The 16,646-nt window shown below is 35.1% G+C and overlaps 1 protein-coding gene across 1 annotated transcript in view; it reads left to right on the top strand.

Moving 5' to 3' along the window:
- Positions 1 to 16,646, top strand: part of ATP8A (ATPase phospholipid transporting 8A1) — a 1,088,708-nt gene that overhangs the window by 130,784 nt on the left and 941,278 nt on the right. Inside the window, exon 5 of the mRNA XM_090406292.1 lies at positions 10,277 to 10,322. Coding sequence (XP_090262418.1) covers positions 10,277 to 10,322 — 46 coding nt within the window. The remainder of the gene's footprint in view (positions 1 to 10,276; positions 10,323 to 16,646) is intronic.

Here is a 16,646-nt window from a genome sequence, read left to right as displayed (position 1 = left end):
AGTATATAACTTCTTGGTATCTTTAATTTATAGTATAACCAAGTGAAAAACTTTCAACAACAGTAATTTGGCATAGTTTGGGCAGCCAGGCCAGTCTGTGGAAAAAAAGAATTAATGAATATTGGTGCTGTATTGAATATGTAAAACCTCAAAAAATCTGGTCTGGCACAGCATAGTATTGACACTAAACATAGTATCCTGTGGGATGAAACTCATCTTCTCTGTAGAAGCAGTTTTAAAATATGAACACCTTTTCAAAGAAAGTTGTGAAGCTCTTTTACACCATTCATTTTAAAAATTTTATGGAATTTACAACCATGTTAAAAAACTTTTTTGTTATCCCAACGTTTCGATCTTCACATCAAGATCATCATCTGGAGCATACATAAATATACAAGACAAGCTGAGTTACATCATTAACTGTAAGCTAGAGAAACAATGATTTGATCACATGTTATTCTACTGGCATGACCCCTTTTACACCAGTTTAACCTGAATTGGAACTATTGTCTCCCTCCCTCCCCAAAAAGTTTGGGAGATTCACATTTTAGCATGTGGCAGCAGTTTATAATTGGTAGACTGATTGTTGTACATACCTTGTATTTCTGTTCTCTGATTTGCTTGTTATTTCTACACACTAATGATATTATTTTCATAGTGAAATATCTGTACTTTCATTAAAGTTTATTACTGTGGTTTTCATGTGATTTTGTTGTTTTATAAGGATATTCTAGATGTCTGGAGTAATTACTTTGAAAAATTGTTTAATAAATGAAGGTGACAGCATGATGGTAGTGCATGTTCAAGAGGAATGCAATCAGGAATAAATCAATTCTTGAAGTAGAAAAAGCCATCAAAAGCTTGAAATGTAAAAGGCAGTTGGAATAGATGAAATTTCAAATTTCATCTATTTCAACTGAAGTATGATCATGCTTAAGTACAGATGTATAAAGCTTTTATAATGGCTATATTGCATAATTCATAGACCTGGTCAGAGAGTCAAATTCTGGATGTTTGGAGTAGAGCTCTCATAGTATTCACCTGTAAAAAGGAAAATAAAATTGAATGTGAGAATTACAGAAGAATTTCCCTGTTGAATGTTCCTGGTAAAATTTATGCAAGTATACTTGAGAAACAGCTGAAGAAAATTGTGGAAGGGAAACTTGCCAAAGAACAAGCTGGATTCAGGCCAAATAGAGGTTGTCAGGATCAGATATTCACTTTAAGACAAATTGTTGAGAAATGATAGAATATAACCAGGATCTGTATTTAAGTTTTGCAGATTGGGAAAGAAAACTTTTGTAGTTTAATTGGTTTAGATAAGCCTTTTGGTTGGACAGACCCTGTGTTTGAATTCTTTCTATTATGTGAGGAACCTTTATCAGGTGTTTTCAGTCTTAGCTGGTCTCATGGAGATGGTGGGTTTTTTCTCCTGGAAATTCAGGTTTTTCATTCCTTAAAACAGGCAAACCAACCAGAAGAACACATGCAATGTTCAGAGATAGGACACTTCACGAGTAAGGATTAACTGACCTATTCCATCGGATTTGGTTTTGAATACCTGCATGGTGAAGTGTAAGTCTATGCATAAGCATAAATATGGAAGGAAGATCTGGCAAAGGCATATGACAAGGTGTCAAGAGAAAAGCTGTTCAAAATGCTACAGTTATATGGTGTAAATGGGACATAATATCAAGAATTACTTGGTTTATATTTGAGTTGTAAGTCAGCAGTTTGAATTGAAAGAGTTACAGGAAGATGGTTTCATGTTGAATCAGGTATAAGACTAGGGTGCACATAATCCTCACTGTTATTCATCATCTATATGTATCATATTATGAAGTAAAGTGGTGGTGGTGGGCAGTAGATGGCATTGGTGTAGATGATTGTAGTTGCTGTTCGTTGTGGTTGGTGAATTCAGTGGTGGTGATGAGAGCTGTAGAGTAGGTGTCCTCCCTCCATGAGTCATTGGATTCCCTGGAAGTGTCATTTAATAATAATATGGATCAATTGATAATATTCTCATAAGCTCTCAAATTTTGAAACTTAGAAATGTAGGGATGGATTCATAATATTCTCTGCTTTTCTTTTGTCTTACATTTTGAAAAATGTAAGCTTCTCAGCTTTATTTTAATATCTTATGCACCTGCCAAGAGTTCACTTATGATGAATTTAATCATCTAACAGGTGCTGTTATACTGAACTTTCCACCATGCTGGAAAGAAGCTGGCATAATTTTAATCCTGAAACTAATGAAAGCAAAGCATTTTGCTCAGAACTAATGTTAAAGTAGCCTGCTCTCCACCTAGTAAAGAATGCTGAACAAGTGATACCGACATGATTGCAAAAAATTGTGAGGAGAACAAAAGCCTCATACCCAATAAGTAGTTTGACTTTTGCGAGAATTGCTCCACTTCACAACAAATTTATTTATTTATTTATTCTTATGGCAGAAGGAATATAAAGCAGCTAAGATCAATGTCCAGTCCAGAAAGCCAATCCAGATCCTCATCCATCACCTCATGGATGTTCTGGAGGCCACCACCATGAAATTGGTGCCTTGGGCAGTCATTCACAATATAAGTGCTTATATGGGCCATGGGGGAACAGTCACAATAAGGGTGGTCTGACAGTCTCCATTTATGTAGTAGGTAGCTGCATCTGCTCTGGTTAGTTTGATCCTGTTGGTAGATCACCAAATCTTCCTGGGAAGAGCAAAACCAGGCTGCGGAGCTCTTCAGCTAGGAAGCCATTTGTTGGAAGATTGTTGGACCAGTGTTTTCTCTCCACGTATCAGGTGTTGATGGTAAGGCAGCTGAAGAGTTTGTCCATGGACTGGAAAAGGTTTCTTGATTTTAGGCAAAGACTAGGTAGATTTATGGAGTCTGGTGAAGGGGCAAGAGCGGGTTCCTCATTACTTTATTAAATTCTTTAATCGAGACGGTCTCAATTTGTACAACAAATCATGAGAATCATGGAATACATCATGTGGGATACAATTGGAAACAACTCACCACAATACTGGCCTGATCCTTAAAGCAGAGATTGGTAATCGAAAAGCAGAATGCTGCTATCTCAGAATTAGATCAGTGGTTTAGGATATGGCAGATCGATGTCAACGCAATGTGTTGCTGTGCTCTTCACAAGGAAATGGATGGAATAGGTTTACTCATTAGCCTTGAAAATCCTTATTTTGAACAATGGCCTGTTATCCAATGCAATAATTTCAGTCATAGCATAATGTGAAGATTTTATCACCTATATCCTATATTTTTTTAGATTTTATTATATATATATATAAAAAAAAACATTCCAAATTGGCTAGATACCAAAGTAAAATTGAATATTCGATGCATCTTTAATTTCTATGCATTATTGGAAAATTCGCTATCCAGACTGGTTTTGAATAATTGAGGTGAAAAAGTGAAGGGTATTCATCATATGCCTCAAGTAGTAGAGGAAGTTCAATAGAGCCTGATAGTACAGGATGGCCGATTAGTCACAAAAGGGTTTAAAATGTGAATAACTTCTTTGATTATTAATTTTTCATTTTATTATTTTTTTATTTCAAGTATTCTAAGGAACATCATCAATTTCTTGATATGTATCCTCAAGATATGTTCAGCTTACTATGATAGCACTACATGATTAAGTTGACATTAATATTAATCTCCTATCCACAATTTTCCTCCAAATTAGACTGTTACTTTTCAGCCCTTCAGTATTGTCTTTGGCACTTCTGGCTGAATCAATCCACCTAGACCTGATATCTTGGCATCCTGATGTCTTTTTCCTGATATCTTGGCATCAAACACCTGTTTTGCTATGTTTTCTCCCTTTCTATTTAAGTGACCATGCCACCTTAGATTAGTCATGCTAGCACATTCTTGAATGCAAACAATGTCAAGTTCCTTCCTTCCTTCCTAATGTCTTTATTTTTAATATGGAAATATAGAAATGCAGATTGCAGATTTTGGTGGATAGGAGGAAGAGAGGGTGATATGATAGAGACATTTAAATTAGTGAGAGGATTTTATCAGATTAATCCAGAGGGGATGGATTATAAAAAAAGTAGAACTAGAGTTCATCCCTGGAAGTTATGTAAAAGTGTGATGAAGAAAGGTGTGAGGAGTAGATTTTTTACATGGAGAATGTAATCCCTTACCACAATGTGTTGTTAATGCAAGGAGTGTTAAGGATTTTAAGATTCTAAATGATAAATATGTTGTCAGTTAAATGAACCTTCCACGATAAGTCTTCCGACTCCATGGAGGGTATAATAATAATAATATGATTCTGCAATTGATGTCATCTGTTCCCTCCCCTGATTTTTCTTAGAACCCTTATATTTGTGGACTCTGATTGAGTGTTTTATTTCTAACCTAACTCTCAGATCTATAACTTAAAACTGTCTTGTATACTGCTGGTTTGGTGTTTTGGCTAATTTCTCTCTTATTCCATATAAATTTATTCAGCTGGCTACCCATCATACCAAATTTGATTATTCTGTTGTCTATTTCCATATTTAACTTTCCATCCTTGCTAAAAACTATGCCTAAATAGATGAAATATTTTACTTCTTTTATAGGCTCTCCATTCAGAATGCAGTTGATGTGTTCAATGTTTTTTTCTAGTTTTAGTTTTGACCTTTTTATTGCTGATTTTAATGCCTTATTACAAATGTTATTCAGTTTAGTTAAAGAATTGTGGACACTTGTACTAGATGTATTTAGGAGTACAACATAATCTGCAAAGAGCTAAGGTTGACATCTCCAATTCTAATATCAAGCCTAATAATATGATTCTGCCTAATTTCTAATTAACTAATTTCTTTCATAATGTGATCCATATAGATGAAGAATAAGAGTGGCGATGATGTGCATCCTTGTGTTGCCCATGATTTTACATCAAACCATCGTGCATTTCCTTCAATTCTAATTGCTGACTTACAACTTAATATAGACTATGTATTGCTCTATATATTGTTCCATTTACCCAATACAATTGTAATGTTTTGAAAAGCTTTTTTCTGTGCACATTGTAATATGCCTTTTCCAGATCTACAAAACTTAATACAGATTCTTGTTATATTTCCATAGAATATAGAAACTCAACTATTTGTTGTAAAGTGAAAATCTAGCCTGAATCTAGCTTGTTTTTCTAAGGAACATTGGGGAAGTTAATCATGGAAACTTCACAACCCATCAACAAACCAAAATTGTGCAATTTTATTTTGAAAATCAGCATTTGATTATTCTAACACAAAGAGTGAATAATTTCATGGAGATGTGCAATTAATTGGCTATCACGGCCAGATCTGATGGCCTTCCAACTTCTTCGTATGGGAGTTCGCATACACCTGCAGGAAAAGGTGTATGCGAACAAGTCCCAGACAATCCACTAGCTGAAGGAGAACGTACATGCAAAAATTAGGGTATTGTAACCAGAAAATTAACAGCTGTCATGGAACATACCGTAGGAAAGGCCCATCTTTGTGAAGCTGAAAATTGGAAGGCATTTATGTGATGGGGTTTTTCAGCCAGCAAAGGTTGGTCGATTGGTAGAGCCTCTGCTACTAATAGCTCGCAAAAAAAGTTAAGCAAGTTTGAGCACGGTTAGTAGTTGGAAGGGATCAATCGTTCCATGCTGCTGGCACACTCTCCCTTGATGAGTCTTTGGACTCCCTGGAGGTGTCAAATAATAATAAAAATAATCATAATAATAACTGATAAAAAGAAATATATATATCAAGGTTCTGTATTTCATCATAACAAAACAAATAAATAAATAAAAATTATTAAATGTTTAAGGGCTGGGAGAAATTCATGTTAGAAGCTTAATGGAGTGAAACAGTACTGAAAAAGGATTAAAATATTATTTAATTCTTCTATTATTTCATTTGTCACTAAGACACTATCAGGAAGTACAATATGAGACTTGTAATACACATAAAGGTAACACCAAACTATGTGCAACATGTGAACAAAATACAACTCCTGACTAGGTGGGGTGTCCTTTGTGGGCACTTGTTGGCAGTCTGAGATATAAACTGGGATTTTGAAGTATTAGTGTTTCCCATATCTTGGGAAGTTTTATGCAATCATCATCATGAAATTCCTGATATGTACCCTCGGGGTGTACAGGATAATCATGATAGCACTACATGAAAAAGTTATACCATTAATAACTTCTGATCAGCAATTTTCCTTCAAACTTATCTGTCAAGACTTTAGCATTATCATATTTATATTTCTGTCTTTTAAGGCACTTTTTATTGTATCAGTCTTATATCGTGGTCTTCCTCTGGGTTTTTTTCCTGCCAACTTAGCAAAGAACATCTGTTTTGCTAATCTTTCCTCTCCCATTCCGTTTAAGCGGCCATATCACCTGAGATTAGTTCTGCTAACACATTCCTGGATGCTAACAATGTCAAGTTCTTTCCTAATATTCTCATTTTTAATATACTGCCATTGATGCTATCTCTTCACATCACTAATTTTTCTCAGAACTTTCATATCTAAGATCTTAAGTCTTTGATCAAGCATTTTATTTCTAACTCAGCTCCCAAATTCATGAGTTAAAATTGATTTGAATGATGTCTTATATATAGCTATTTTAGTGGTTTGACTAATTTCTCTCTTCTTCCATATTCAGCTGACTTGTTACCATACCAGCTTTACTAATTCTTTTGTATTTTTCCATATTTAATTTACCATCTTCACTGCAAATTGTGCCTAAATAGCTAAAATGTTTTACTTCTTCTGTAGGTTCACCATTCAGGATACAGTTGATGATTTCAATGTTTCTGACTATTTTCATTGGCTGACTTTCATATCAAATTTGTTACAACAGTTATTCACTTTATTCAGGGAATCTTGCAGACTTGTACTGGATTTATTCAGAAGTATAACATCACCTGCATAAAGTAAAGAGCTAAGATTAACGTCACCCATTCTGATATCAGACTTAATACCACTCTCTTTCATAATGTGATCTGTATAGATAATGAATAACAGTGGAGATAATGTGCACCCTTGTCACACACCTAATTTATCATCAAACCATCTTCCTGTACCTCCTTCATGTCTAACTGCTGACTTACAGCTTAAATAGAGATTGTATTGCTCGATATGATGTCCCATTTACACCATATAACTATAGTGTTTTTATGAGCTTTCCTCTTGGTACCTTGTCATATGCTTTTTCCAGATCTACAAAACTTAAATACAAATACTTGTTATATTCCAATGATTTCTCAACAATTTGTCTTCAAGTGAAAATCTGATCTTGTCATCCTCTGTTTGCCCTGAATTCAGCTTGTTCTTTACCAAGCTTCCCTTGCACAATTTTTCTTAGCTTTTTTCTAAGTATACTTTCAGAAATCTTACTAGGAATGCTCAGTAGGGATTATTTCACTTTTTCAGTTTCATTTCACTTTTTATGACAGTTGCATTCCTGCATTTCAGGTTTTTGATGACATTTCTGCTCAAGTATGAATATGTGTTCCTGATTGCTTTCATGTTGGGAGGTATCTACCAACGTGTTGACACTACTTACCGTTCAGAGTAATTACTCCAGACATCTAGACATATAGTTTTATGCAACCATATTTATTTAAATTAGTCTGATTTCTGAGAGCAACTGCAGATTCCAAAAATAGTCTTTCTCTTCTAAATTTACTGTGATAGAGCATGGTGGTCTTTTTTCATGAGGCTCATCTAAAGCTCATCATCATTTCAGCCTTGCATCATCTGCAAGGCTGAAATGACCATAGTCATGACTGCAGATATATTTTTTGTGTTCTTCCATATGGATGTTGGAAGAACTTGCAGGAACATGCACTTTGTATATTCCAGGCACAGAGAGAGGAGGAAGCTGATCTTTAATGGAACATATACAGGTAGCAAGCTTTTGGTGGGACTTGAAAGCTGTGCAGATGTTGTATTTCATTAAGATTCTGGCTATTTTTTCTGAAGTGTGTCAGACATAGGGGATGATGATGATAGCATTGCTGAAATCTTTCTAAAGATAAGGTTGAGGATTGGGTTAGGATTGATTATTATTTTATTTATTTTATTATTATTTTTTTTGATACTGTGGGAACTGTAGGTATTAAATAAGGTATGGTGTATATGATTAAGTTCTTCTGTAAGAGAGAACTCATTGAAATTGGAACAAATTTTATAGGCTCTGTTGGTTAGTGTTTTAATGATACCATATTGTTGAAAGTGGGGTGAGGGTGATTGGAAAGTTTGTGAATGTATCTGCCTGTGTGGGTGGGCTTCCTATATATATATTTACTGAAAAGGACAGGTTATCAAAAGGCTAAACTATTATTAGTTTCTTTTTCCATGTTTAACTAGATTCTAAGGTGAAGACTATTGAGGTGAGAGAAGAAAGAGTAATGATGTCAAATGGAGACGTCATTTGATGTCTGGGCCATGATGCCAAATGTAGAACACATTATCCATGTGTCTAACAAGATAGAGGGTTTGAGAAGGACTGAATCAAGAGCTTGTTTTTCAAAATATTCCATAAAAAAATTGGCAAGGGGACAGGGGAGGAGAGAACCCTAGATATACCCTCTATCTGTTTATAAATTTTGTGCTTTCAAGAGAAATATCCAAATTGGACAGCAAAGGAAAACAGATCAGTAAAATCAGGAGGAAAATCTTTATAAGTGATAAGGTGTCATTTAAGGGAAAGTTGGTGAAAAGTGAGGTGATATCAAAGCTAACCAAAATATCTGTATTATTTAACATTAAATTCTGAATAGCAGTTTTAAAAATGGATAGTTTTTTTATATAATAAAATAGTATGCCCAGTGAATCCTCAAAACAAGTCATGAATCAAAAAAAGTTTTTTTTTTTTAAATTTATTGTAATTATTCCAAGAAGTTTGCTAGTTTATAGCAAACTTCTTGGAATAATTTCCATAATGTGGAATCTGTAGATCTAGTATAGATCATGGGGTGGGAATTGGGTTTGTGAGGTCTTAGTAATCTGTATATCAGAAGGAGGGTAGAACGAGAACTGAAGGGGTTTGATTTTTTTGGGATTTCATGAGGCCAGGAAGAACCTTTTTTGAGCAGACATTGCAATTTTTTGATCTGAGATTTGGCAGATTGTAATCTAAAGGTCTATAGGTGGAACAGTTTATGAGAATGATGTCCATTTTATTGGTATTAAGAATAACAGTATTCCCCTTATCAGCACTGATGGTGACTATGCTGCTATCTTTGCATAGTTTCTCGAGGACATTGAGTTGACAAGATGACAGATTTCTTTTAGGAGTCGAATATCAAGAAAGAATGCTGGCAATGTCAAGCCTTTTGTCATTAACTGTTTCCAGTGCTAAATTATGAATACTGCCTTTTTTTGGACTGAACAGTAGAATTTCCATAATACACTGTTGTAAAGCTTTGTATTATGGAAATTCTGTGGTTTAGTCCACCTTCAAAATCATGTTTTTTTCTAACTTTCCATAAATGATATTTTAAATTGTAGGCTATAAATATCCACATTTTTTTTCATTGCTAACTGATGTGGGTATAGGGAGAAAAAAAAAAAAAATGTTCTGCTGTGAGTCTTATAAACATCTCTATCTGTAATATTAATTATGTACAGCTGAGTAGCCAATTTATTGATTTTTCATCAATGAGAACTAGACTTGTAGATATACTGAAAACTGTGGAAGTCATAATTCCACATACAAACAGCAAAATGGTATATCACCGTATTATTATTAAAAATACTCTGGATCAGAGATACTTGTAGAAAGTTCTTTACTTTGTTAGAGATTAAATTATACTAGACAGTAAATTATATTCTTGTTTTAATCCTTTACCCAAGAGTAAGCAAACAAGTTTGTGCATGAAGTAGCTTAGTCATGATATATCCTGCACAAACTTTTGTTTGCTTATGCTTATGTATAGAATTAAAACAAGAATACAGTTTGTCTAGTATAATATAATATCACTGCCGACTAGAATCTGTAGTTATTTAGTGGTTTAGTGAACCACGAAATATTGAGTGATCCCTCAATATCTGATCCTCAGTTAACCAGTCTTTGAACAGATTAGCTTATCACTTGACTCCTAACTCAGCTAGGCAAAACAAACATAGAGTCCAACACACCATCATGCAATTGACAGCAATATGATTTCCCAGTGCTACTGGATAATTAACAGAGCAATATATTAAGTTAATCAAGTTAAGAGCAATCAAGTTAAGTTTTTTAATCTTCAGGTTTTGATAATTTTGTATTTCATTTACAGAAACGACATCGAGCTGATGATTCAGTCAATAAAACGAAAGTTTTAGGTAAGTTCAAATTGGTATATGTATATTTCAGAAGTCATTCTATGTGTATAAGAATACCAATTAAAAATAAAGCATTTGCTTTATTTTTAATTGGTAGTGATTACAACTATGTTATTAATTACTCTTTAGAATTTAGAAAGTAGGTATGTTAAGTTTATTCAGAGTTGATTATTGGACTTCAGTGTCAGAGTTAATAATTGTCTTTTCAAGTTAAGAGCAAGTTTCTGCTCCACTTTGCAGCAGATGTATTTTGAACATATACTTGCTTTATATATACGGTCATCCCTCAACTTACGTCCATCTGAGTTACGTCCTTTTGAAGATACGTCCGTGATCCCATATGGGCATAAATAACATTTTCGGCTATATTTTGAACAATACGCAAGCAAGCGTAAGGTAAAGCATGTACACTGGCTACAGTGCTTTCAGCGGCAACCTCCCTCGGCAGTCGGAACGTATCTTCAGCAGTTCCTCTGTTGATTTTGTGTTTGAGAAATGGGTTATATGTGTATTTATCGTTAAATATTTCGGGATGTTTTGTGAAACATGACCTCTACACACAAACAATCAAAAAGCCTAGTGAAGAATCATAGAAAAAGAGGTGAGCAATTGATCTTGAAACGAAGTTGCAAAATATGGAAAAGCTACTTGCATCACGGATAGAGGACCTGAACCAAAAGCACATATCCCTTAGCACTATGATCATAACCACTAAGGCACTAAGTTTCTTCAACATGTTGAAGGAGAAAGCAGGACTTGATTGTGACTTCGAATTCAACACGTCTTCCAGTTGATTCATGAGATTCAAGCAGAGTTTAGCGCTGCATAATGTGAAAATTTATGATGAATCTGCAAGTTCCAATGAAAAGGCTGCCAAGAAGTTTGTGGAGAAATTGAATAAAATTATTTCGGAGGAAAATTATTGCCACAGCAAATGTTTAATATGGATGAGACCTACTTGTTTCGGAAAAAAATGCCCAAGTGGACAATCCACAAAAAGCTAAAATCTATGCCTGATTTCAAAGCTCTTAAAGACTGTTTTACGATTCTGTTAGGGGGTAATGTGTGGCTAGATACAAAATGAAACCATTTGTGAATGGCAGAGTGAGAATCCACAAGCCTTCAAAAACATTAGGAAGGATACTCTTCCAGTTCATTATCAGAGCAATAAGAAGTCGTCGATGACTCAAAAATTGTTTGAGGATGCCTTAATCAACTGTTATGTGAGTGAAATGGAAAGCTATTGTGTGAAAAAAAATATAGAATTTAAAGGGGAATGCCAGGGGTCAGAGGCCCCCCCCTTGAAGACTCGACACTCAGGGTTTACCCTAGGTGCGGGGGGAACCCCCTTTCGAGTCATCAGAATTCAAGGAGAACTGGCCTACCAGTCCGGAACTCAGGGGGTTGGGTGCTGGGGGCAGAACCCCCTTTCAAGTCTTCAAAATTCGAGTCATCAGAATTCAAGGAGAACTGGCCTACCAGTCTGGAACTGGGGGGGGGGGGATGCCAGGGGGGAACCCCCTTTCAATCTTCAAAATTTGAGTCATCAGAATTCAAGGAGAACCGGCCTACCAGTCCAGAACTTGGGGAATTAGGCACCGTAGGTGTCGGGGGGGTATAGCCCTCCTAGTATATATATATGTGTGTGTGTGTGTGTGTGAGAGTGAGATTTTTGTTATTGAGTTTTTTCTTTCTACAAAGAAGCAAAGATCAAACTATTCATAAGGCAAGAGCATGCACCTGGATACAACAAATAGGCACATACACAAAGCTATTTTAAATAGCTGAAATTTTGTCTCATACTACATTTGTTAAAAATGATTTACCATAGCATATTACAGCAAAAATCCTTAACAAAGACATAAGTGCAATGTTATGTTAAAAGAAATTCCATAGAGCAAATTATCCATTCTCATGAACTGTTTCATCCATGCTAGTTTGGATGAAAATTAGTATTCATATACTTCAGTGTATTCTGTTGTTACTTTGTAGCCTTAATCATATAAACCAATCTTCATATATGTTTCTTCAATATATATATATATACACACACACACACACACACACACACACACACACACACACACACACACAACACACACACACAGAGTATTCAATAAGAAATGCTAATCATGGAAACCATATATATTATTAAAACACCCATTGGAGTTCTTTCACATTCAGGAATCTTAACTATAGAAATTATCTGAACACTCCAAGAAAGAAAGAATGTTGTTGAATACATCAGGAAATGAAGCAATAAAATCACAAGGGAGGAAAATTTGAGCAGTACTAAAGGAAATTCCATATCGGAAATTATTCATCATCATCATCATCATCAAACTCCTGCCATGTACCTCAAGGGGTGTACAGGATATGATAATACTACATGAAAAATTTGCATCATTACTAACTTCCTATATACAATTTTCCTCCAAATCCGTATGTTACTTGTCAAGACTCCAACATTATCAGATCTTATATTTCTATTGTCTAAGGCACTTTGTACCATATGAATTGACCTATATCTGTCTTCCTCTGGGTCATTTTCCTGCCAACTTGGCAGAGAACGCTTGTTTTGCTAATCTTTCCTCACCCTTTCTGTTTAAGTGACCATATCACCTGAGATTAACTCTGCTAATGCATTCCTGGATGCTGACAATGTCAAGTTCTTTCCTAATATCCTAATTTTTAATATGATATTGCCATTGATGCCATCTGTTCACGCCTCTAACCTTTCTCAGGACTTTCATATCTGCGGTCTCTAGTCTTCGGTCAAGTGTTTTACTTCTGACCTAGCTCCCAGATCCATAAGTTAAAATTTTGTATGGAGCCTTAACAGAAGCTCCATACAAAACGTTTTATATGGAACTTTCACTGAGAGCTTGCTTTTGATATTCAAAAGCCTTCTACTCCTTAATTCCCCACTTAAATCTCACTCCTCTTTTTTTTGGTAAGAGCTATCAAAGGATTGAGATATGCAGAGCAATTTCCTATTAAACTTGTGATAGAAATTTATTGTTCGAAAATCACTTGCCTAACTGTCTTAGGAGTATTAAATGAATTAAGAGCAGACACATTTTCCTCATCTAGTCTTATTCCATTATGATCAGTAATATGCCTGAGATATAAAACTTAACTCAAGATAAACTAGCACTTTGAAATTCTTACCTCTAAATTTTCTTGATGCAACTTGGAAATAATCAATTTCAGTAACTTGTAGTGACTAACTAGAAGAATAAATAAGTCATCCTGAAACCAAATTACTCCTTTTCTCAGAACATCATTCTTTGGCTTAGTATCCACTGTTCAAATCCAGTTTTGAAAATCCAGAAGCTCCTTCAAGAATTGCTAGTAATTCTTCTGTATTGAAAAGAGGGAAGTTTATAGGTTTATTTACAGCTTATATTTGGTTTCTCTATCAAAAGATATGGACTATTTTCACAAACGTCTTGAATATTGAATAATTCCTTGAATAATGCTTTTTCGGTAATACTAATTATGTTAACATGGTACTTCTCTAATTTTCTGTCAGTTATACTTCTTTTCCATTGATACTTCTTACGTGTGTTGTTATAATAGCAATGTTTAAAGAAATTTAGTGATGGGGTAGAGATGAAATTGGTTAATTTTGTTATAATCATGAAATTAAATTTTTATTTATATTTATTTATTTATTTTTGTGTGTGGGAGTTCCAGATTAAGGTCTATAAGTGGGCACCTGGTATGTGTAGATATATAATTGAATATAAGCACAAAAGCTTCATTTTGTCATAAAAAAAAATGAATATTTAGTATTTCATTATAGTCATATAGCAAAACAGTGTTTCTATTTAAAACTTTAAAGGTTTTTAAGTAAGCGGCTGATGTGAAAGTAAAGTGAGCTTACTAGCTTTGTGAATACACTACTTAAAAGAAGATGAATTCAGTACAGGAGCCCACATGTTTGCTTTTATTATTGATTTTGTTTCAGGTTTCATTGTCCTGAGAGCCATTTTAAACTGGTGTTTATTATCAGAGACAGGTTGAAATCTTATGAGTGTAATAGTGTGAAGTCCAATGTCTCAATATTGTATTGTGGCATCACAAACTACAAGCCAAGTCAGGATAATAAATATCCTGTTTTGGTTTATAGCCAAACTTTAAAGTTTCAAAGTCAGATATCTGCTACATGTTATAAGATAAATAGTATACTATTGGTTATTTATTATGTTTTCTCTTATACATGGATTTAGCTTTGTATTAGGAACACCCACCTAATAACATGTTGATCCATTTCTTTGTGCAGTCATGCCTTGCAGATGCCTAGGAACAGATTCCACAAGGTGTTGAACATTCTTTGTGTGTAATTCGACTCACGTCCACTGTGGCAACCTTGTCAGTTCATGCTCGTTCCATGGAGGAGGCTCAGCAGTTTGTGCACCCTGTTCTAGCGTATCTCGCACATGTTCAATTGGGTTACAGTCAGGAGTTTGGGGACCAGGGCAACATGGTGAATTTGTTGTTGTGCTCAACCTTGTCAGTTCATGCTCGTTCCATGAAGGAGGCTCAGAAGTTTGTGCACCCTGTTCTAGCGTATCTCACACATGTTCAATTGGGTTACAGTCAGGAGTTTGGGGACCAAGGCAACATGGTGAATTTGTTGTTGTGCTCCTCCAACCACTCGGTAGTTGTATGAGCCCAAGGACAAAGTACATTGTCCTGTTGAAAGATGACACTGTGGTTGGGGTAGACCTCCTGCCACTATGGATGGAGGTGTGTCTGGACAATTTATTGCGAGAAAATTCTTCGCAATAAAATTTGAAATCCTATTTCATGTTATTTCCATATATGGGGAAAAAAAAAAGAAAAAGAAATATTTCATATATTATTTATTATTTCAATTATATTTAGTGATGTGAAATTTTTTTATTACATATACAGTTATTAATATTTTTTCTTACTACAGGCTCTGTAGATGGAATATTAATTGTTACAAAACTGGGATAGGATGGTTAGGGAGAAAGAACACCATATTTAAGAATATTTAGGGATAATAGTTATATCCAACTAATATTTATAGTTTTTACATATTCCTATTATTCCTATTAACTATTCTATTAATAGTTGGAATAGTTATTAGGGAGAACAAAATATTTAAGAATAGTTAAGGAGAAAGGGCACAATATTTAAGAATATTTATTCTTCTAACCATTCACTTTTTTGTTCTGCGCATTTAGACATCCATCCAGGCGTGATATGTTTTTTTTTATCTGAACTAATTCAGAAGGTGACGTGTTTCAGTTATTGAATACACGTGTATTTTGAAAATCACTGCACTTTTCCTGCATAGTAAAGACATCTTTCACGCTGCTATTGTTTGCAGAGCTAGTTTAAGATAATAGGTGCAGTGAGGTTGGTCGATTGGTAGAGCCTCTGCTACTAATGGTTCACGCAAAAAGTTAAGCAAGTTTGAGTGCAGTTAGTAGTTGGAAAGGGTTCAGTCATTCGATGCTGTTGGCACACTCTCCCTCGATGAGTCTTTGGACGCTCTGGAGGTGTCACATAATAATAATAATTATATTAAAAAAAATAACAAAATTACATAAATGCTCTCATAATGATGTAAATCAGCATAAGTAAATCTGCTGCTTCAATACTAGTCTTTATCTTTTTCTCCAATACTAGTATTTTATGACACTAAGAAATTTAAAATTTTATATTTAGTCTTTTTTACTGGAAAAAAAAATTATATCTCTCATCTTCCTTTTACTTTGCAGTGTCGAGGGTTTATTAATCATCGGACCTCAAACCGTTCACAGGATAAAGGTGGTCAGCCCTACGCCACGGTGTATCCTATGTCCGTAGTATTGAGTTCTCAAGGCCAGTTTGCCTGCTTCGTGGGATGAAAAACCCCAGATAAACTGGGAGAAAAACCCTACTGTCCACGCCCAAGACCGGCTAACTTGGCTATGGCTGAGGAAGATCCTTCAGCTCCTCATGTCACTGATGGGAATCGAACCTAGGACATTCCTTCCCCAGGCATATGGTTGCGAAGCGCACAGCCACTAGGCTAACCGCGTGGACAAAAAATTATATACAGGAATTCCTTGATTATCGCGGTCGCGAGATGTAGTCCACTACATATGCAACCAGTTCGAGTCGCCACTCTCCAGGTATCGTTCTCTTGTAGCACTTCGTTTTTATCCGACGGCATCTGCCTGCTCACCACTCACCAATAACTGTCTGCCTTTGCCTGAAGTACATGTGGATATTTATTTCTCTTCTTATTTACCCCTACAATGAATGCTAAAAGAAACAAAGGTGATATCAAGTCTACAACTA

Source organism: Typopeltis vanoorti, chromosome 16, assembly GCF_054136105.1.
Source record: "Typopeltis vanoorti isolate ZY-2024b chromosome 16, IOZ_Tvanoo_1.0, whole genome shotgun sequence".
In the NCBI taxonomy this organism is placed as follows: domain Eukaryota; kingdom Metazoa; phylum Arthropoda; class Arachnida; order Uropygi; family Thelyphonidae; genus Typopeltis; species Typopeltis vanoorti.
The sequence above is the reverse complement of the archived record's forward strand: the minus strand, read 5'-3'. Positions and strand labels throughout refer to the sequence as shown.